The sequence below is a fragment of the Cydia pomonella genome, chromosome 18, assembly GCF_033807575.1.
Source record: "Cydia pomonella isolate Wapato2018A chromosome 18, ilCydPomo1, whole genome shotgun sequence".
Taxonomy (NCBI): domain Eukaryota; kingdom Metazoa; phylum Arthropoda; class Insecta; order Lepidoptera; family Tortricidae; genus Cydia; species Cydia pomonella.
This window is the reverse complement of record NC_084720.1, coordinates 1829887-1854203: the sequence shown is the minus strand read 5'-3', so window position 1 is coordinate 1854203 and position 24317 is coordinate 1829887. Positions and strand designations below refer to the sequence as shown.

The following is a 24317-nucleotide window of genomic DNA, read 5'->3' as shown; positions in this document are numbered from 1 at the left end:
AATAAGGCCCCTGTTTATGATGAGAATGCGAATAGGAAATATTGTTGCTAAGTGCAATTAGAAATAACTCGTTAACAGAATAACGGATCGTTAACGTATTTAAGTATGTATAAGTATGAATAATTTGCAAAATAAAGGATTTGCGAATAACGTGCAATACGTTTGTGACGGCAACACAAAATGAAGGATTTGTGAGCGGTGTCAAGAAATAACCGTTAACGTTATTAGGAAACGTTAACGTTGAAAATAAATGATAAGTATCAATATTATGCAAAATGAAGGATTTGCGAATAACGTGCAATACGTTTATAACGGCAACACAAAATAATGAATTTGTGAGCGTTAATGAGAAATATCCGTTAACGTTATTAACCTTAACGTTACTAAAAGGTATATGAATATGATATGTCTTGCAAAATGAAGGATTTGCAAGAAACGTGTAACACGAATGTAACGACAACACAAAATAATGGATTTGTGAGCGTTACTAAGAAATATCCGTTAACGTTATTAACCTTAACGTTACTAAAAGGTATATGAATATGATATGTCTTGCAAAATGAAGGATTTGCAAGAAACGTGTAATACGAATGTAACGACAACACAAAATAATGGATTTGTGAGCGTTATTAAGAAATATCCGTTAACGTTATTAACCTTAACGTTACTAAAAGGTATATGAATGTGAGAAGACTTGCAAAATGAAGGATTTGCAAGTATAACGTGAAATACGTTTTTAACGATACCACAAAATAACGGATTCGTGGACGTTAATTGCAGAATAAGGGTTACGGGACAAATATGTTATTTAATTGGGAAGTAAAGGATTACACAAATAAAGGATTGTGTTTGAAATTAATGATTTCGGAACGAACAAACGGAACGAACTTACGGTTTGCCAGTCTCACTTAGAACTTAACTTATAAATGATATTTCCCTGTGTCGGCGCCGTCGATCTATTTGTCTCCCAACTCTCACTCTCAGATTTCTTCTCCCAATCGTATTTGTCCTCGTAGAAATTATCTTCAAGCCACGTAGAAGTCGTTGATATGTATAAAATCGGATGACTCGTCCTATTTCCAATGAATCCGATGTGTGAAATGATTGAAAACTTCCACGTAGTAACAGCCAAAATCACGTCAGCGAAGTATTTCCTTTGTTCTTTGTTCGTCGCTGGTAAAATATCCGGGGTCGTAGGTCCAAAAATGTGAACGCCGGTACTTGAATGCTGGGATGATTTGGCGGAGAAATGAGTGCTAATACCTTTTCAATAAAAAATTGGTTTAATAACCAGAAAACTACAAGGTGTAAAAAAATTATAGGTTAAATAGCACGTATTCCATTTGGTGGCTTGAGGACGAGTGAAGGACGCGGCGCTGTCGGTAAAGCCGTAGGCTCGCGTCGATCGGGCAGGTTTCTTGGCGTATGCGTGTGTGAGTGGTGCATCATATATAGTTTGCACAAACACATGCTAGGCGTTAACATCCAGCGCCGACGCATACCCGCCGTGATCGCTCGCCACGTCAGCTAATCCCTGGTGCGCGTGCACCCAATAGTTGTTTGTGCCCCGGCGGCCCGAGCGACCTCCGCGTCCGCGCCCGCGCCCGCTACCGCCTCTTCCAGATGATCGGTTCCCGCGTGCTCCGCTACCGTTATAGGTCACGCCGTCTCCGCGTGATTGTGACTGGCTACCCGCCGTTCCCGTCACTCCGAGTCTTGCATTTTTCTCAGGGCACATCCTTCTTAAGTGGCCTAAATTTTTACACCAACTACATTCAAAGTTTTTATATTTACAACCTTCCGTTTTATGCCCAATCTCCCCGCACGCCATACATTTATGGTTCGCTTCCAGTTTATTTACACCCGTGTTAACATTATTAGCGTCTCGATCTACCGCGACTGCATTCTTTTCTGCCGCCTCCAATGTCGTAGCCAAACTGACCGCCCTCGCGTAGCCGATGCCGTCCTCCGCGAACAATCGTTGCCGCGTCGACTCACTTACAATGCCGCAAACAAGTTGGTCGCGGAGATTTTCTTCTAAAGACGACCCAAAATCGCATGTTTTTGCTAGCTTCTTCAGTTCCGCCACATACTCAGCTACACTTTCTCCCTCTGCCTGGCGCCGCTGCCGAAATCTGTAGCGCTCGGCCAAGATGGAGGGTTTCGGTTGTAAGTGATTTTTGAGCAGTGTCACCGCGCTAGTGAAGGTCAAAGATGAAGGTTGGCTGGGGCTTGCTAACGTAGATAACAAGTGATATGCATCTTCTCCCATTACGGCGATTAGTGTTGGTAACTTCACTTCATCCTTAATATCGTTCGCGAGGAAATACATTTCTAACCTCTCACAGTACATAGTCCAATTTCCCGTTTTCACGTCGAACTCTGGTATTTTTCCGACGCCCATTGTTTTTAACACTACCTATATCACACGTACACTGGATAATACTTGATTTAAGCACGTATTTACTAAAATACAGTAACAAAACCACGCCTCGTTCGCCAGTGACAAATAATAGGCGTGCGTTCAGAATATCATTTATTGCAAGACTGGTTCTACCCTCCATATCTATACATATACCAAATATATACCAACAAGCAATTCTCGTCTTTATGGCAAGCGACAAAGTAAGTCGTTTTCCCAGCCGTGGTCACAAAAATTTCTCTATTAATTGTCAATTTTTCCAGAAATAACTTATAGTATTTTATGCAACAGTAAAAAGGCGAGTGGCGTGAGTTACAATGTGAGCCGGAGCCGAAGGCGTAGGCGAACAATGTAAAGAAATACGCCACGAGCATTTTTTGACCTACTTATACAACGTTGCATACAATACTTTTCCTACGAGTCACCAAAAATAAATCTTAATTTAGGCAAACAAAGCAAAAGTATATCGCCAAGACGCGCGAGCATACCTTGTTAGGCGCCCGGCCCGCCCCGGGCCGCGGCCGGCCGGTCAGCGACACCTCGTTACTCATGAGGCCCTGGTACTTGCTAAATTAAATTTTTGGACAGTTTTTTCTCGATTTTGGCCACCGTAGCCTACGGAGACTAACAAGCAATGCTAAGCGGTCTTCGTAGTCTATGGGTGTTGCTATATTACGGGTGTCACATGCGTGTTTCTGACTTATGAAGTGATTGTTTTTACTATGCAACCAAATGAATATTTTGTAAGTTGGCAGCAATGCACTTAGTTTAAAGCTGTATTAGTTTTGATTTTGTTAGGTTGGTAGCCATTAATCGCAGTAACGTTATAGCGATTTAAAGCACAAGAGCTTTTATGAGGAATAGACAATATAGACTTTTCTTGAAACCTTTTATGTATGTTCTTATATTCGTGTTAATGAATGCATAAATGACAGATAACAGGGGCCTTATTCGACATGCACAACTGTCAAATTTCGCGTCCACATCAAATCAACACTTGATTCTATCGCATGTTGATTGTATCAAGTGTTGATTCTATCAACTGTGGATATTATCATTTGGAACAATCAAAACTCATTCATAGAAAAAATAATCAAACTAAAATCAACTTTGTTTATTACTACTATACAGTTTGTAATGGCTCTGAACTCGAAGTGGATCGGTTTGATTTGATTGTCACCTGACTGTGGATTGCTAATGTCAAATTTTGACAAGTGTTGATTTTATTGCTAGACTTTATTGTCTATGGGCTTGGGCACCATCTTGGATTTTTTGACGTACGACAGGGAATACCCTTCCTTTCATACAATATATGGCATAGAGTAAGGCGTCTTTTTTTTTAAAAACATAACTTTACAAGAATCAGCGACATCTTGTATCCGATAGTATAAGTAATGCGCTATGAATAATGCGGCGGCGAGTAGTGAAACTATACCTGACAATGTCAATCAATTAAAAAGTGACCACACAGTTGATGGTCGATAAAGGCGATTATTAATTGAATTTTAACGACAATAAAGCACTATTGACATGCGATCTTTTTGTTGAACCCACACCTACACGTCGAATAATGCTCGCTCCACATATTCTCCTAGAAACGCTCAAAATTGTAAAAAAAATTGATGCAATTTACTCCGCACCCAGTCTCAAGTTGCTTCTAAACCACGTTCACGAACCAAGTTGTAACCTAACACATCTGTAAATATAAGGCATATGATTTAGAGATAAAGTCCGTTTTTTTTTAAATTACGAGATGGTTCATGAATAACCTTTATTACTATAAAAATAATACTACATTTGTCAAAAAAAAATTCTGTATTGCGCTATTACATAATGCATAAAATTGATATAAAGATAGGTACCATAGTAGCTCGCTCACTTGGTCTATCAACAACTATTTTAATGCTCTTTGTACTCGTATACGCGACCCCATTGTATGTACAGTCGCCATCAGATATATCGGAACGCATGTATGAGATCTCAAATTATTAAGATAAGACCTACTGTCCTGTCTATATTACTTACCAAGACCTAAGTACCTATTATTTATATGTACCTACACAAAGAGAATTCCTATGTTAAAAGGAGATTAAATACATATTTTGTTATTCAACTACAAATAAAATAAAATTTATCTTTTTCAGTTAACACATTTTTTTACCGATTTCTTTAATAAAATAAAACATTAAAGTATTATGTGACTATATTTCATTGTCTTCGGTGTAGATTATTTACTGATGTTCCAATTTCCTGTATCAGTTTGGTACCAGGAAATATAAAAACTACACCTCTTCAAAAACTTTGCTGGTAGTTCGACATCTGTAAGTTTAAATATAAAACATGATAAAAACACTTAAGTCAAAAACGTATACATAAAATATTTGCCCTATATTCTGGTCGCTCGGTAGGGTGCCCAGAAGGCTGGGTGCATTTCCGCGCTGGTTAACAATGCTGATCCTCTGGTCACCAGAAGCCTAAATAAGGCGCTCTCATAGAGCCACGCTAGTGCCCTACAGTTTCAAATTCAACCCCAAGTGCCACAAATATGTAGTTAAGGGTTTAAATTCTGGATCAAGAACATGGAATACTATTCGCTAGTAAGGCCATAGGTATTAGAAAAAAATAATAGTAGGAGACGGCCGTGGTCATGGTAGGTGGTACAGGTGGGCCAGGCAAGCTCTGAAATTATGCACCTATTTTACTATAACTTTGTTCACCTGTGTATATTTACTGTTTCCATGATAATCATTTTTAATATGTAGCCCGTGTAATCGGGCTGTATAATTGGTCTCATATTTTTTAACACAAAATCATAATTTTAATTCAATAATTAATGGTGTTTTACATATTAATCATTAATGTTTAATGTACCTATTTTGCAAAATTTTCTTGCATATAATAATATTGTTTACTTCAATTGACTTTTATTCAATTGATTATTATTTTCGTTACTATGTCAACGTTAATACTTAAAAAATTATAACGTGAAGGTTGAGTCCGCAGTACAGTTACAGTTTACGTACATAGTGGCATTAGCACAGTCGGATTAGGACCAAACTCGAAATGTCTGAACAGTCATGAAATTTGGTATGTATATACGCCCCTTAAAGACCCCTTTTTCATGCCCACACCATTTGACATTTGGGGACCTCGAGGAACCGCAGCCATCTTGGAAAATGTGGACCATCCAGGAGAAATTCGCGTTTTACTCTAAATCTACGTTCTTTATTCAATAATCGTGTAAGGCAACATTCAAGCTTATAAAATTCTACATAAAATAGTTTTAGACATCTTTGCGAAAAAAAATGATCTTGCTGTAAAAAATACTTGCTAAACCCAGATTTAGCCCTTATACCCTTTCATGGGATATTCTCTTAATAGGAAACTTGGAACAATAAAAATTCCACTTTTAACTATACATTTGTACATAATCTACCCCAATATCAATATTTTACTTGACTGCAACTTAACCAGAAAGTAGGGTTATGGGTATAAGTACTGAGGATTCAGGACACCCTGTACCTTAGGATACTGGACGGATTTTTTAAATGACGTATTATTTAGCCCTAAACTTTTTTCTTCCGTTAATTTTAGTAACTTTGTATTACATAGCACTTGTATACTAACTGTGGATCTACTGATGTCTGTTTTACTGTACTCCGCTCAATAGTTTAGGCGCTAGAAGAAAAAATATGATTTAATATTCGGAGTCCTCTCAAGGCGGCTGTATTGATTTTTCTTTAATAGAACAAGTAAAAGTAGGTTGTGAATGGCAAGAGAAATCTAACGATACGTCATTTAAAAAAATCCGTCCAGTATCCTAATACCTAGCTACTGGGTGTACTGAATCATCAGTACGTACACCCATAACCCTTCTTTCTGGTATAGTCACAGTAGAGTAAAATGTTAATATTGGGGTAGACCACGTACAAATGTATAGTTAAAAATAGAATTCATATTCCTCCGAGTTTCCTTTTAAGAGAATGTCCCCTGCAAGTGTATAAGCGTTAAACTTAGATTCAGCAAGTATTCTCTATAACAAGATGTATTGTTCTGCAAAGATATCGAGGACTTTTTTGTGTAGAATTTAATAAGTTTTAATGTTGACTGTTGTGTTGATGGTACACATTTTCCAAGATGGCTCGGATTCCTCGAGATCCCCAAATGTTAAATGGTTTGGGCATGAAAAAGGGGCCTTTAATTTATATACATAATAAATTTCATGACTGTTACAGAGATTTCGAGGTTGGTCCTAATCCGATTATGCTACATAGTGCGTCCGCAGCAAATTCGGTTCTCCATACAAATGTAGTTACGCTCTCATTTTAAAATGACTTGCTAGATTGCTCTGAAACTTTGTACTTATAATATGATATGGTATGTCTATGCCTATAATTAATTTAAAACATAAATGTGAAATGAGAGCCAGTTAAGTTCAATATTAAGAATATGAGTCGTTGTTGATTCGCCGACAACGGAATTGAGATCTATATGGGTCCCATGTTCTGTGCTGTGTAGAAAATCCTGAAATTATAAAAGATTTGTCTTGGCTAGTTTTTACGTATAGGCTACGTATCACCGAAACGTCACAAACACCACGAAGGTTCGGCTTGTACGGGCCGTCGTTTTTCCTATATTCTTACACGCTGCGGAGACCTGGACTATCCGAAAGACAGAGGAAAAGACGATAGACGCCCTAGAAATATGGTGCTGGAGGAAAATGCTGGGGATATCCTGGACCGAGTTTCGGACTAATGTCTCCATCCTTAAAGAACTCCGTATCAAGCAGCGCCTTTCGACTCTCGTAAAGACCCGCATACTCAGTTTTTTCGGTCACGTCTCGAGGAGGAACAACGACTCCATAGAGCGTCTAGTGGTGCAGGGTAGAGCAAACGGAAAAAGACCGCGCAAAAGGCCACCTATGCGATGGACTGACCAAATCAAATCTGCCATGAAGGGTCCCCTGAACACATTTGCCAGAATGGCCCCCAACCGCGAAAAATGGCGAGAAATCGTACGGCAAGCAACATCTGCGCCTGATATCAGCAGTTGACCACGACGCTCTGCAAAGAGTACAACGACAAAGAAGAAGAAGACGTATCATATTTGTCTAAAATTTGGTTTGTTGGTACACACACAAGGGATAGTCTCTAGTCTCCTGTTTCGTCTTAAGCCTGAATTTAACAGATTCTGACTCACAGGGGGCTTTGAGCATGCTGTTGCGTTCGCTTTCAAATTTTGAAAAAAAGAACTAGCCTAACAACACAATAAATGCTTGTTTTTCCGCATTCTTCACTATATCTCCCTGTCTCACTACTATCTGACCTTCTAACCCAGAGGGGAAAATATACCTTATTGGGGCTACTCCATCTTCCTCATGATAATTATATATTTTACTTTACTGTAAAGCAATCGGTACATGTTACAAGATGCACATTGTTAAGAGCCGGGGTTAGAACCCACGACCATTGGTTTTAAAATGAAGCTTTGTATATAATTTGTATTTTTATAATAAATCTGTTTTCTTGTTGACATTTTGTGGTATTGTATTGCTTTATGTTAATTGTCAAGATAGTTCTTTCATCCTGGACAATTGTCACATGCGTCACATGTACGTTTTATGATAGATCTACATCGACGCAACTGCATGTCATTGTCAAAGAGCATATAATCACTACGTTTTAAGAGACGGGACTTCCATACTAGCGAGTGGAATCAGTTTGTTTCGCAAATCATTACCAAAATGTACGACAAAGAACCGTCAAAGAACCATAGTACCAACATAAGCGATTTAAATAGTGTAGTACGCTACACGCTTACGATTCTTATCGATATCGATAAAATGGGGAGGGTTGAAACATAGGCTCCTGTTTACAAATTTTGTACTCGAAATCAGGTTAGCATCGAGTCCACATTTAAGTTGTATGTTATATAGTGGATAGTTCTTAATTGGACTACTATCTGGTCGGGCTTAATGTGGACCCGAATTATTTTAATACAGTTTTTAAGTCGTGTTTTTTTATTTTATTAAATGCTTGATTTTCATAATTATGTGCACATACATGTTTGAATAAATGTAACTTTTCTATGGGAAAATGTATCAGGTCTTCGTTCCCAACAAATTTGGCCCACTGCATGCATCTGAAAACATACAGCCTTGGAAAAGCATGACTTTATCTACAGTTTATATTCCATGTATTTGCTAATGAGATGATCAACTGATTATTTCGCGCTAATATGCATCTATAAATCATGTTTTTCGGCATCCAGTTATCAACAACCCTATATCAATGCTTTATCTTTTTATGTATTTATATGTCTGTTAATCATGAGAACGGGTCTGGCCTTGTTGGCAGCGACCCTGCCTATGAAGCCGATGGTCCCAGGTTCAAATCCTGGAACGGGCATTTATTAGTGTGATGAGCATGAATATTTGTTCCTGAGACATGGGTATTTTCTATGTATTTATAAATACTTATAAATTAGGTCTATGTACATATATATATACATTATTGCACAAACTGACTTAGTACTAAAGTATGAATGGCATGTGTTGTGGGTATATATATGTAGGCGGTTCTCCGCCTTTATTAGCATCGCCCATAGTGGTTAAAGTAGATGCACTATTAGATAGTAGTCAAAGAATAACTCACTTCACAATCAAAAGCTATTTAATATCAAATCAAAAGAATAATCACAAAATAAATGCACTGGTAATTAGGAAATCACACATTTCATCGATTTTACACTCTTTCAATTATAAATGACGCGAGATTACGTGGAACAAAAGCGATTCGTCGGTTCCGTGGTGCGCTCGTTGAAGTTTAAAATCATTCTGCCATTCAACATGGCGGCGCTAACCATCGACCCAACGCTCCGCCAGACTGACAGTTAATAGCTGTCAATCTAGTTCCATCGTAACTTAAAAGATGGCGCTAGGGAAGCGCCGTCACGGCCGGACTGACCTGCGACCGTCCTCGGGCGCTTGGTGTTGCAGTTCTGTAACAATCACAAAATCAATCGAGCAAGTATCAGTAACTTAGCTTAACCGCTCGTCCAACCTGACCGAGCAGTTAACTATTATTCCAACGCTGTTCTTATCACTATGGTAGAGAAAACGTACATCCTTTCGACCACGCATGGACCGGATGGCACCTTTCTGTCAATATCGAAACAAGCAATATTCTCAATCGCAACTAGTATGTCCTTTCAACCAACCCTAACATGAAGGTCTGGCCCGGACGATACAGTTAGATCAACCTCGCAATGCTGCATTAATCTGGACCGGACGGGTGTGTCCTTTCGACCAGCCCCGTGTGCATGGCCCGGACGACACTGTCCCTTCGACCAGTTATCACTTAAGGTTGGACCTGACAAATGTGTCCTTACGACCAGCCGCTTGCAGCTGCATGGCCCGGACGACATTGTCCCATAACCACCTTCACATAATCAATTCAACCGTTTTTTTTTCAGACTTACTTGTAAAAGAAACTGATAAAACATTTGGTGTGTTAGACATACCTAATAATTAAAGACTGTCTTGCTCTGCGTGAATTTCGACATCAAGCTCAATGACTTCATGGTCGGAATGATAACTTAACGTATCTGAACCTGCTGTAAGTGTACCTGATTCTGCGGTATTGGTATCTGAGCTTGCAGTTAATGTATCAAAACTACCTAATGTGTCGAGGTGGTCATTATTAAGTTCTACGTTTTCCGGCGCCGTCGTGGCCTCGTCCTGACTCATTAAACTAGTAGATATTTCAACTAATCCTTCATGCCCTTTAGGTACTAAACGCAAGTTCTCGTGTGAGTATTTAAAGGTATGGTGGGAATCACCCAACTTTTTTAATTCGTATCGGTCATTATCTAGCACGGCAGTAATAACAAATGGACCCTTAAACTTTCTATTTAATTTAGTCTGGTTGCGTTCGCTACTTTTGATAAATACGAAATCACCGGTTGCGAATGGTTTAATAGTCGCGCGACCTTGGTTAAACCTTTGAGCATCTGATGCGGCTGCTTTCTGTATGTTATTAGATGCATCTTGTCTAGCAGACTCTAGATCGATTCGCTGTTCACTTTCTGAAGTAGAAGTCCTAATCTGTGATATACCCAAAGACTGTGAACGAATACCGAACATAAGTTCGGTTGGCGTAAATTTGGTGACTGTGGAAATGGTACTGTTTAACGCTAACTGAACATTTCCTAGCTCGTCACGCCATATTTTGTTGGCGTCGTTTTCGATAATTGTTAACAGGCTTTTCAGGGTGCGCATGACTCGCTCTACCTGTCCGTTTGCCCTGCTAGAGCCCGTAGCTATAAAGTGAAGCTCAATATTGTGATCAGAGCAAAAGTTCTTAAAATCTTGGCTGACGTAACACCTGCCCTGGTCTGCAATTATTCGTTTCGGAGCTCCAAAAAGATAAACGGCGTTTTTGAGAGCTCGAACTGCACTAGCTGAATCAATGGAAAAGGTATGTTCTAATATCACGTACTTAGTGAACGCATCGATAATTACGGAACAATATTCTCTGCGGTCGCTCTTTCCACTTAACTTCCCGGTGAAATCTATATGAATTGTGTGCCACGGCACAGAACTCTTTGGAATAGGGTGTAACTGTACAGGTTGAGCACCTGAGGGGCCTTTCGATGCTTTGCAAACAATGCAAGAGTCAATGAATTTTCTAACAGATTTGGACATCTGGGGGAACCAGTACTGTTCGTACAATTTGTCCAACGTTTTATCACTACCTAAATGTTGCAATTCACTATGAACGTGGTTGATTAAAGTCCATGTCAAAGAACGAGGGACTACTGGCAACCATGAAATAATCTTGTTTCTTACTACTTTCCTGTACAGTATACTGTCCCTAACATCATATGTTTTGCCGACTGTGTCAGGAAAATCGTTATTATTGTGCTTCTTGATTAGATCTTGGATCTCTGCATCACGCTTTTGTTCTACAGAAAGCCAGCCTTGATGCAATTCCACAAAAAGTATCTTTTTGGACACAGAAGTAGCTTGTGATGAGGAGGGGCCTGGTAACGGGTTTCTGGACAAAAAGTCCGCATGCTCCATACCACGACCTTCGCGATATATGATGTCAAAATCATAGGCCTGTAAAAATGCCCACCAGCGATGAACACGTGGGGTCAGATCGGATTTTGATTTCGACGCTTTCAACGAGTTACAATCCGTAAACACACTGAATCGTCGGCCATATAAATAATGACGGAAATGTTCTACCGCTCGTACGACTGCCAGCGTTTCCAGTTCGTACGAGTGGTAGCGGGATTCGACTTCAGATGTACGTCGACTGAAATATTCAACCACATGCGGAAAATCATTTTTCTTTTGAATAAGTATTGCTCCATACCCTTCAGAACTAGCATCACAATGCAGCTCAACTGGTAAGGCTGGGTCGAAAATGGTCAGAACTGGTTCAGAAGTGAGAATCTCTATTATAGTAGTGCGGATTTTCTCGTGTTTTCCCTCCCGTTTTACAGGACCCTTCAGTTTTGTAAGAGGATACAATGGTCCAACAATTTTTGTAAATCCGGGAATGAATTTTCGGAAATAGGACGCAAGGCCTAGAAACTGACGAACTTGCGTGGCTGTCTTAGGCGGAAGGGAATCTATAAGAGCCTGTTTCTTGCGTGGGTTTGGTCTTACCTCACCACACTGGAGGGAATACCCCAAAAAATCTATTTGTTTCTTCATAAATTTACATTTATTTAAGTTGAAGGAGAATCCAGCTGTAGAAAGAGCATTTAAGACTGCTTCAAGTCGTTTAAGACCATCAGATATATCCTTAGAGTAACATAAAACGTCATCCATATAAATTAAGGGCTTATCCTCGAGCTGACGCACGGCCTTTGTGATGCAACGTTGATAAACTGAAGGGGCATTGCGCAACCCGAAAGGCATTGCGAGGTATTCGTATTGCCCTTCGGGTGTCACAAATGCCGTCTTCTCTATCGAGGCCGGGTGTATGGGGATTTGGTGGAACCCCGACGCCATATCCAGTGATGTAAAATAATGTGCACCACTAAGCTGATCAATTTGTTCCTCTATACGAGGTAGAGGGTAGTGCTCAGGTTGAGTATTGGAGTTGAGCTCCCGATAGTCGACACACATTCTATCGGAATCATCTTTTTTCTTTACGAGAAGAATAGGGCTCGCGTATGGTGATGAGCTTTCTCTAATGACACCGGCATCTAGAAGTTCCTGAATTTTTTCCCTGACTATTTGCTTTTCTACCGGTGCTAACCTGTAGGGGCGCCTCTGTACAATTTTATGAGGATCTACTAAATCGATTTCTAATTCCCCTGTATTTACGCGCCTATTGGGGACACCCTCTATGAAACACTCAGCATAGCGATTCAATAGTTCGATTAGAGCCGCTCGATCATTGCCTGTCAAATCCGTATCTACTTGTGAAAAGTCTACCTTAGTAGGGTGAGACTCACAAACATTTGTGTGTTCTTCAGAATAAAACACCAAATCATTGTTACTAATTTTAGCAGTCCACCCCTTTTCTATAATATCCCTTCCTATTAAGACAGGTTCTACAAGGTGTACGTCTGGTACTACATGAAATTTCAAGGTTTCTGAAATTTCTCCAATATTTACCTTACTCAAAATTTGAGACGTACACTTTATATCACCGCCGAGACCCGTAAGACAAACGAGATTATTGCGCACAGTACCTGGGATTTTACTAAAGAAGCTTTCTTTCACCAAAGAGCAAGACGATCCACTGTCAAATAAAAAAGTGACTGGCTCACCGGATGACGTCCTCAAGACACCCCTCGACAGTCGTTGTTCACAAACATTGACCTCTTTTTTCTCGGCGACTTTACTACCGCTCTTCCTTTCGTGACAATTCGTAGCTAGGTGTCCAGGGTTTCCGCAGCTGTAACAGGTTACAGATGAAGTCTTCTCCGAGGCACGCGCAGGAGCTGAGGCATCTCGTTGGTTAGGAGTCGCAGAAGAATCTTCTCGTCGCTTTCTACACTCAGATTGTCTGTGTCCAGGGATTCCACACCAATGACATTTGCCCGGAAATCTAGCATCTGCCGTTCGTGATCGCTTCGATTCAGGTTCTTGAGTTTCAGTGACATCCAATCGTCGCTTTACGGAAATGCCGCCTAGGATTCTGAATAACTGAGCTTTAGTAGTAATAGCATGTGCGTTCAATTCGCGACGTATATGACTATCCTTTTGGCACAACACCGATATAACAAAACCAGTTATGACATCTTCCTCCATTTGAGTTTTAGGAATTCGTTCGATCATATTCCACAAACGTAAACCAGCTTCTGGTGCGGTCTCCTTCATTCCGATTTGGAAACGTAGAACTTCATCAAAGTAATCTTGTAATAACTTGGGTCGACAAAACTGGGCCATCAAAGTTTGCTTTACCGACTCCCATGTCAACTCGTTCAAATTTAATTTAGTCAAGCAGGTAGCTGCACGTCCTTTTAAAGCACTCGTGAGCGCTACAAGCAAATCTACACCTTCTAGGCACTTAGTCTTTACTATAAGTTCAGTAACCTTGCACCAACCTTCTATATCCGCGTCGGCATCTTCAGGGTTAAACTGTATAAGTTTCACTACACCGGTCTGAGAGCTAGTACCAGCCAACGAAGCCTGTGACGATGCTATCATACGGGTAAATAACGCTTCCATGTTATTAAAAAATTTCAACGCACTATTTTCATCTGGCGGCCGTTTCTCGGACTGCGGTTCGGGCGTGATTTCTGGCACTTCTGATGTAGGCGGTTCTCCGCCTTTATTAGCATCGCCCATAGTGGTTAAAGTAGATGCACTATTAGATAGTAGTCAAAGAATAACTCACTTCACAATCAAAAGCTATTTAATATCAAATCAAAAGAATAATCACAAAATAAATGCACTGGTAATTAGGAAATCACACATTTCATCGATTTTACACTCTTTCAATTATAAATGACGCGAGATTACGTGGAACAAAAGCGATTCGTCGGTTCCGTGGTGCGCTCGTTGAAGTTTAAAATCATTCTGCCATTCAACATGGCGGCGCTAACCATCGACCCAACGCTCCGCCAGACTGACAGTTAATAGCTGTCAATCTAGTTCCATCGTAACTTAAAAGATGGCGCTAGGGAAGCGCCGTCATATATATATATATATATATATATATATCGTTGTCTAAGTACCCACAACACATGCCATTCATACTTTAGTACTAAGTCAGTTTGTGTAATAATGTCCTATAATATTTTTTTATTTATCATAAAAACAGAGATTAATTTTCTTACATTTTAGGTTAATATATTAAATAATCACTAGATAAAAAAAATATGTTAACTAATGACCATTAATGCATAAGTAATAGATAATTTATGCATTATTAATCTTCGACGAATTAATTATGGTCATATTGCATGCTAGTTCTAAGGAAATTTCACATATTTAATTTAATTATTTACACTGATATACAAATAAAACTAGTTATCGATAGTTATAGTACATCCCTAGTTCACAACGAAAAATAATGTAAAATATCTAATTTTCGATGTGTTTATAGCCTGCTGACCCAAAATAAGGTCAAAAGTATCTAAAGCAATACTTACCAGTCTTCATCCAAGGGAAATTTCGCCATAAAATCCCTTTTTTCGTGATTTTCTCGAGTGGCTCGCTTGCCACATATTTCACACTTAGTAAACCGTTTTCTCGCTGGCATTGTAACAAACTCGCTCTTTGCTCTGATCACGGTTGACTATTTTCGATTTTTGCACTAAATAATAAAGAAATTACACGAAATACCCGAACAAAACATTGAAGCCTTCAAAACAAACAAAGCAATTAGGCTGACAGTAGACTTGATGTAAACTTGACAGAATAAATAGCACTGACGTTTTCTTTTTCTTCGTTGGCAATGATTTGCGAAACAAATTCCATACAAAACTTTTTTCTTCCTAGTTGCGTCAGCCTGATCGGAATTTGGCAGCTAACTCCATCTTGCGTCCAGTAGAAGAATCAAAATCGTACAGGTAAAACTACTCTCTGCCTTAGGATCCCCTTTTAAATGTCATAAATCCAAACATGGCAGCCATACCCATCGACAAAAAAGTCTACCGTTGATCTAATTTCATTTGACAGTTAACTAATACGTATTCGACACGCTTATATTTGACAACTAGAATCCTGACTAGAGCTGGGACTGCGTACCAAAAGTACGTCTCTGTTACTCGTACCAAAAGTACGTCTAAAATACCAGTTTTACGAGTATGACCCCCAATAGGCAGTTTACGTATTTGCCGTGCTTAGGCGTCTTACAAATAAGGATTATTTATACAAATATCGACTTATTATTTCGGTAAGGGTCGGAAATATGGTGACGTTTTGAGTGAAGGCTATGAATCTATTGTCATATTTTTGTTATATATTATTACATTATTTTTAGATACAACAGACACCCAGACGACCATCTGTTAACAAAATTTTATTTTACCTAAAGTAACGGTAAGAATGGAGGTACGAGGTGATAAAAGTTTCATATTTGTTTTATTTCAGAAATCAAAGTCCGTACTTTTAAATACTCGACAAGCTAAAAGTAGTCTATTACAAATAACCTGTTCCAAAAACTATTCCGGTACAACGCCCCGCCTCTAGTGTGGATATTGTTCACTGACAGGTGGTGATAATAGCAATTCGACAAGTCACAATATTTCTCACATCAAATGGAAATCAACACGAAACGTCACTTTTAGCATGTCGAATAAGGGCCCAGTAGAGGAGTAGGAAAAAGCTTTTTTAACCTCAACAATCTGCACATTTGTAATGCTTACAACTTATATATTTTAATGAAATACGGCTATAAACGTAATTCGGATTAATGCCAAGAGAGAGAAAGGGAGATATAACAAAAAACCAAAGAGAAAGGGAGACCAAATATTAATGTCAATTCTAGGGCAAATCATTACCCAATTATCTAATCAATAATCCACTAGCTGTCAAGTAAACGTGATCAAGTGGATTACTCGTAACATTTCTACATATGTAAGGTCAAGTAGGCTGTCAATATTGGATGCAACATGTAGTTCAGAGCCTAGCGTTGATGGCCTAGTGGTAAAGTAATGCGACTTTACTAGTCGCTTTTCGATGAAGGAATAGTATATTGTTAACCAAGGAATAAAAGGCATCCATTTCTGTCAAGGTAGTTTGGCGCAAAAGTCCGAGACTTAAATGGCGCCTTTCACCCGAGTTAAACACTTTTAATTTCGAATACGAGGAAAATAAAATATCTGTGCATTTAAAACAACACGGCTAAGTATAAACTTCGGTAGTATTTCTTGAGGATACTTTCAATTATGTAACAATTTAGGTAAATATATCGTTATTTATGGTATGGGGAGTTAATTATCAGAATGGAAATTGTACAACAAATCCATTTAAATCCAAAATTTTAATTGCTTATCATAAAAAAAAAGAAAAATCGTTTGTAGAAATTACAGTGCTCTAGAGCAGAAACGTATTATTTTCTGCACACTTTTTATAACAACGACCCACTTTCAGAGAATGAGCAAGATTTATTAACCCATTTATTTATTATTATTTTTTGTATCTGTTTGTGTTTTTTAATTATCTTAGTTTTTTTTTATAATACGACTTTTACACAATTAGACTTTATATACATCTACAAGTAATAATAATAATTTAGTTTGCATTAATATTTTCAGTTAATTGTATTTTATAATTGTTAACGAACTTGTTTTTGTTTGTATGTAAATTCCATGTGGACGTGTAAAAGTGCCCTTGTGGCCTATTTGCTGAGTAAATGATGAAGTTGAATTGGATCAGAAAATATTTCCAAGGCATATTTGCCGTATCTAATCTTCTCTCATTCAAAACCCGACGTGTGGTGACATTTGGATCGTGTCTGGTATGGAGTGTGGAATTAAGAGGAGTGGCATCTCTTATGGTAGAACTGTTGCAAAAGTGTCCAGCTGTCAGCTATAAATAATAGTTCCAAATCTCTCCAGAGTAGCGCTAGAGTAGCTAAGAACCTAGGCGTTATTGACGGAGTGAATTGCGCTGTCTATGATTTGATTTTTTTGTTCAAGTACTCTAGGTATTCTAGCGCCACCTATTTAAAGTTTTTTGATTACACTATTTGGTACATGGAGATTTCGTTCCTTAAGTCCACCTTCCGTAGTGTCTGGCTTTAAGGTCGGTATTTCGGATCTATTCGCTAACTATTTTTACCTTTATATGCAAAATAATGTATGACCAGGGGGTCTAGTCAAGATGACAAGCATTCGCACAGAAACGGAACGAGACGCTGCCTCTCGGCTCGATTCGAAGAATGATTGACTCGTTTAAGATCTTGGAAAGATCTTTAAAAGATCGATAACTAAACGTCATGTCAATATTGATGTTTATTTCTATTCCGCTGTGATCCCAATAAGATCTAACTACGATATTTCCAACGTCAAAGTGATATTGGTTGCCCGAATCGCGCTGCATCTGTCAATTATACGACAAACAAACGATATCTTAATGAGAACTTATCAAAAATAGCAATGGCAGCATGGTTCCATTTTTATGGCTTGTCACTATGCCCGTCACTTTCGCACTTACATACTTGTTAGAACGTGACACGCATAGTGACAAATGATAAAGAGCCGACCATCTTAGCCCTACAGAACTTATCGTATCTCATTCTACGAATCGGGCCGTCTATCACACTAATAGGGAAGAGTGATAGAGAGATTACATGAAATGTTACTATTAGGTGAAAGAAACCAGACTAGACCTCTAGTCCTATTTCTAGGATTACAGCTTTAAAAGTAGACCCCAGGGTAGGGCCTTAGGGTAAGGATGCAATTGAGAAAAAGTTAAGATCGGTACTCAGGCTGATTCAACCACTGAAGTTTGTATGAGGAGCGCCCAAACATTTAAGGCTAGTAGTACATGCGGCCGTAGAACTCAAAAATATCTGTACGGCTACCATTGACATTTGACGTTGCGACGAGTGCGTGAATACAATCGCAATCCATCTCCCTCGCACTGGTGTATTGGTGCGATCGAGATCACGTGGTCGCTAACGTCAAATGCCAACTCATGGTAGCCATACTCAACACAGAATTAAACTAAACGCCATGTAAATAAAGCCGTGTATAGATATTTGTGAGCACGTTGGCAGCTCCGATATAGTTGATGGCGACTGTGCCTACTAAGAAAACGGCGGCGTGACCTTTAGTTTAAACTAGTCCAAGCAATTTACAATCTAGACCAGAGATGATACTAAAGCACAGTAAACATAAGGAGAACAGTATGGCTTCCACCAGTTTTTTTTTTATGTAATAGGCAGCAAACGAGCAGACGAGCCACCTGATGGGAAGCAATAATCGCCGCCCATGGACAAGCAACAAGCAACATTGGAGGAGTCACTTATGCGTTGCCAACCTTTGAGAACCCTAAATACCTGCTTCTTGAAGAACCCCATGTCATAGCGCAAGGGAAACACCTCAGAAGGTAGCTCATCCCACAACTTGCACGTTTTGGGCAAAAACGAGCGAGATGCCCACTTGTTCTTGGTTTGCCACGTATCGAGATGTGAGGATGAACTTTATTTGTATAATATATAATAGATATCAGGTAAAAGTATAACACCAGGAATTCAGTCACAAGGTTTTTTTTTATTTATGTTCAAATAATTCACCACAAAATGATAATTACATTATTATTAATAAATGATATTTTACAATTTAGCACTTATTTTAATAACTAGTGAACGGCTTCACAGCTCAACCGCAAAAGACCCCGATCCTCAGTTGTCCAGGTATTTTATACCTGGCGAAAATAGCACCACCTCGATCGGACGTGATGTCACAATCAGCCGTTTTCATAAACCACGTGATCTCGTATTTTGTTAGCCAATCCAATACACTTACTATTTACGAGATCACGTGTTTCGTATTTGAAATAAATAATAAACAAATTATTTCTTACATATATAAATACTTAAATACATAGAAAACATCCATAACTCAGGAACAAATAACTGTGCTCAACACACAAGTAAATGCACTTACCGGGATTCGAACCCAGGACAATCGGCTTCTAAATTCGGCAGGGAGGACCGGTCGTCTAAATGTACAGAAAGTAAGCCACGCAAACGTTAGTGAATATGTCAGGTTTACACTGCTAAGGCAGTCGTGGTAAGGCTACAGTAAGAAATCTTCCTATTTTTTTTTAGGAGAATGAGTGTTGTTTTATAGGTGAAGTACTGGTGGCCTAGCGGTAAAAGCGTACGACTTGCTATCCGGAGATCGCGGCTTCAAACCCCGTACCCTTTTTCGGAGCTTATTATGTACGAAATATCATTTGATATTTTACCAGTCGCTTTTCAATGAAGAAAAACTACTAGACTAATCCCAATAAGGCCTAGTTTACCTTCTGGGTTCGAAGGTAAGATGGCAGCCGCTATCGTTAAACTATGCCTACGCCAATTCTTGGGATTAGTTGCCAAGCGGAACCGAGGCTCCCAAGAGCCGAGGCAAATCCGTTTATTGCAGAACCATGGTTACATTAAGGTGTTAACATGTATTAAGTGCATGCATGGCTTACATTGTCCTGTCAGGGCATAGCAACATAATTAATATTCTAAAAACTAATTACTAAAATAAATTAGAATCGGCCTCTCGATCATCGCCACAAGCTACAATTCGGTCATCAATATCGATTTGACATTTGCGGCAGTAATGCTGGTGTAGCCTGAATTCGAATGTTTATGTAGATTAGGCAATCTGTTTGTTAACTGTCTACGTACTGTTAGCTTTGCACCTGTCGCATTCACCAAAGTACCTATCGTTAAAAGCTGTTATAGCAATTACATTCCATATTCATCTAATTAGCGGTGGTGGCCGAGTAGATATGACGTCCGACTTTCAATCCGGAGGTCGCGTGTTCAAATCCTGGCTCGTACCAATGAGTTTTTCGGAACGGATATTTACCACTAGCTTTTCGGTGAAAGAAAACATCGTGAGGAAACCTGCATACATCTGCGAAGAAATTCAAAGATGTATGTGAAGTCCTTAGTCCGCATTGGGCTAGCGTGGGGACTAATATAGCCCGAGCCCTCTCGCACTTGAGAGCAGGCCTGTGCCCAGCAGTGGGACGTGTATAGGCTGAATTATTATTATTATTACATTCCATATCATACTCGACCTCAATCAATCGAATGTACCTGCTATATGCAGCCTATTTTATGTCCCACTGCTGGGCAATGGCCTCCCCTTTCTTCCGCCACTCATCACGGTTTGATGCATGTCGACAGGCGCTGCAAAAAGCGTCGAGGTCACCTCGGCATCTCTTATTTGGTCTACCTCTGCGCCGGCTATTCTGCGGCGTCCAATTGGTAGCCAATTTGGCTCAACGATCCGGTTGTATTCGGCAGACGTGTCTCGTCTACGATACCAGTACTATACTATATGAAGTATATACCACTTCGTTTTCTTTGACGAGTGATCAGTGATCACGCCATGCCTTCATAGAAAACTGAAGGGTCAAATGCCTCGGTCAGGGATGACATTTAAAATAAGATTGCCAACAATGTATTTCATACAATATTTTTTAAGTGGACATTACACGAAGTATCGAAAAGTGCCAAAAAGTTACTGCGTGTATGCACAAATGCGTTTTTGGGGAATAGACTAAAGACTTGACAACTATAAGGTAGGGTTTTAAAGATGTGTGCACGACCCTTTAAATAACAAATAGTACGGGAGTAGAAAAAATACTTTTCTACCCTCCGGGCGGAAAGCGACAACTTTGTTCCCGCTGCGCTAAACGAAGTTGCCGCTTTCCGCCGCCGTCGAGCAGAAAAATAGTAAACGCACCATGGGGAGAAACGTAGAATATTCCATCCCGCGTGTTTGCCACCCTCGCCTTCGGCTCAGACAATTTTGTACGCGGCACGCAATTTCCTACTTTTCCTCCCTTGGGACACAAATAACTATTTATTAACGATTCCAAAGGAACGTTTCAACTAAGTAAATCTACTTTATTTGCCACACAGAACCTTATACAGACCAACCATCAATAAAACATTAAGTTTATCCTCGTTCATCTTCAGCTGTTGCCTTAACGAGACTGGGTCGATACATAATATATTAGTTTTACAAATTCACATATACAATTTATCACGGTCCTAGATCATGCTTAAGAAAAACGCAGCTAGCAAGCGCTTGTGCCTGTACACTATACGCATAAAGCCTATACACGGTGCCCGTGAGCGTTACGAGAGTTTTTAACATATATATGTCGTATATTTCTGATCATATTTAAAGACTAAAATGTCCTATAAACTTTTTTGGAATTCGCCTAAAAACATCTTTTTATTGTTACTTAGTGCAAAACGCCTTTTTGATGGCGATGTTGCGACCTACCTAGTCCAAATGTGTCACTTAACTTCAAACTCAGATAAATCCATTCGACCCTCTCAGCAAATATCTACCTTATTACCTTTTCATAATACCAGAATCGCATAATCTGACAGATGGATTTACCTGAGTTTGAAGCTAAGCGACTCTTCATCTTCTTTTTCTTTTAAAATATGGCTTCCATCAAATCTATGATGAATTTGCCAATGTCAAGTTTCGTTGTAAGTTTTAAGTGTGCTCGTAGAGCATGACGTTGTTCGGTAGTTGCTTTTAGTAAAGAGATAGCTGGACTTTACTAAAAGCCACGATGGATTACCGGATGTTGATTAAAACATGGTTAAACGCGTTTCAAGATTAGTTTTTCATTAACTGCACACTTCCACGATAGTTCACTGCATAATAAGCTATCAATACTACACTTTGAACAACATAAATGAGCAAAACACAAAAAAATATTCTCGAGACGTCTTCGCCATCTTGAATCTCAACGACAACCAGCGGTGGAAGCATGGTTCCATTTTTATCACTTGTCACTATGCCCGTCACTTTCGCGCTTACATACTTGTTAGAGCATGACAGGCATGGTGACAAATGATAAAGAGCCGACCATCTTAGCCCTACAGCTAAGCGACTCAAATATCCTTTATATTCATAGATGTCAAAAAGTGAAAAGTAACACAAAAATAGGTTTTAGAAAAAAAAGTTCAAATTCTTTTTGAGATACAATTTTACAAAGAGCGTTTTCATTTTATGTAGGTACCTAAGTACTACAAATATATATATTGTTGACATCGCTGAAGGCCTAGAGGGGGAAGGGGTAGACGCAGCAGAGAGGCAGACATTGTATGTAAAATTTTAATTCTAGGGGGGCATATACCTACCCCTACCTGTACCTGCCTACGCCTATGTGGGGGGGGGGGGGGGAATAGCACCACTTCTCAGCCCGGCAACATCAAGATTATTGAAGCCTGGGAGACCTACTACAAGGATCAAAAGTGAACTGTGGTCTAACAAATTAAATAAAAAAATTAAAGATAAATTAATATGGAATCAAAGAAATGATAAAATAATATACAGTAGGTACTTTCTTATAGAAAATTGATGCACTATCATGCATTCAAAATAAAATATAAAAGCCTTATATTTCTTACTAAAACATTACAAATATAACAACACAATTTTAGGTTTATAACTGACTGAATTTTAGCAAAGCTTACATTAAGATTTATGATATATTTATAAACATTATTTTTAAGTAAGAACCCCTCGCTACCCGAAGGTGAAGGCCTCCTCTAGTGATTTCCAAGTTTCCCTATTGCTCGCCGTATTCATCCACTGTTTGCCAGCCACTTGTACTATGTCGTCTATCCACCGGGCAATCGGTCTCTTTCTAGTACCCTTTGGTCCTTTCCATGATGTTAATTTACGACTCCATCTATTGTCGGTCAGCCTAGCTATATCATGCATTATCATTGCCTAAATTAGGGATGTTAGGGCTGTCCATGACATAATCGCTTATTTTATAGTATGCTTGCGTAATGAGTTTGAAGAAAATATCCTTCTTCCTCGCGTTGTCCCGCCATGGATATGTCATGGCTCATGGGAGCCTGAGTCCGCTTGACTAACTAATCCCAAGATTTGGCGTAGGCACTATTTTTTACGAAAGCGACTGCCATCTGACCTTCCAACCCGGAGGGTAAACTAGTCCTTGTTGGGATTAATCCGGTTTCCTCACGATGATTTCCTTCACCGAAAAGCGACTGGTAAATATCAAATGATATTTCGTACTGCGTACATAAGTTCCGAGAAACTCATTGGTACGAGCCGGGGTTTGAACCCGCGACCTCCGGATTGCAAGTCGCACGCTCTTACCGCTAGGCCACCAGGGCTTAAGATTTAAGCTTATTTATTTCTCTACGATATTGATTAAACTATGCATACTTTAATTATGATGCCTAATATGGCAGGTTGTACTAACAACTTAATAAAAATCCAATAGATTCATAAATAGGAGCTTCAGAAGCATTTTAACATAATTACATCGACATTGATCGATCAATATTCGTGATAAGTACAGAGCACCGAGGGACATCTAAAGTTCAGTTGCAACAAATTAGCATCCATTAACGTATTTAAAATACACATCCAATTAAAAATAACATGAAATAATTACACTCACATTAATAACTTCGGAAAACACGCGAATATTGCCTTTATATCGATAGCTATAAAGACCTTGATAGTAAAAGGGACTAGAAAAGAACGTACTCTCGTAACGTATTTCAACTTCTTATTGAATTGACCTCATATTTCGCTTGCTATTACATAAGAATCTGAGCTTTATTACAAAAGTATTAGAGCCCTTTCTTCTGTAAATTCATTGTAAAGATACGAGTTTTATAAAGTAATTGGAATGCGATCCTATATCATTCGAATATCGAACTGAAGATGGTATAAA

The 24317-nt window shown here is 39.1% G+C and overlaps 1 protein-coding gene across 1 annotated transcript; it reads right to left on the bottom strand.

Moving 5' to 3' along the window:
• Positions 1–1471: 1471 nt before the first annotated feature.
• LOC133527868 (uncharacterized) lies at positions 1472–2404 on the bottom strand. The gene has a single exon (XM_061865061.1). The coding sequence runs from the start codon at positions 2402–2404 to the stop codon at positions 1472–1474; it is 933 nt and encodes a 310-aa protein (XP_061721045.1).
• Positions 2405–24317: the final 21913 nt, after the last annotated feature.

Excerpts from the sequence above, each read along its gene's own strand:
- LOC133527868 (XM_061865061.1), bottom strand. The coding sequence starts at position 2,404 with ATGGGCGTCGGAAAAATACCAGAGTTCGACGTGAAAACGGGAAATTGG.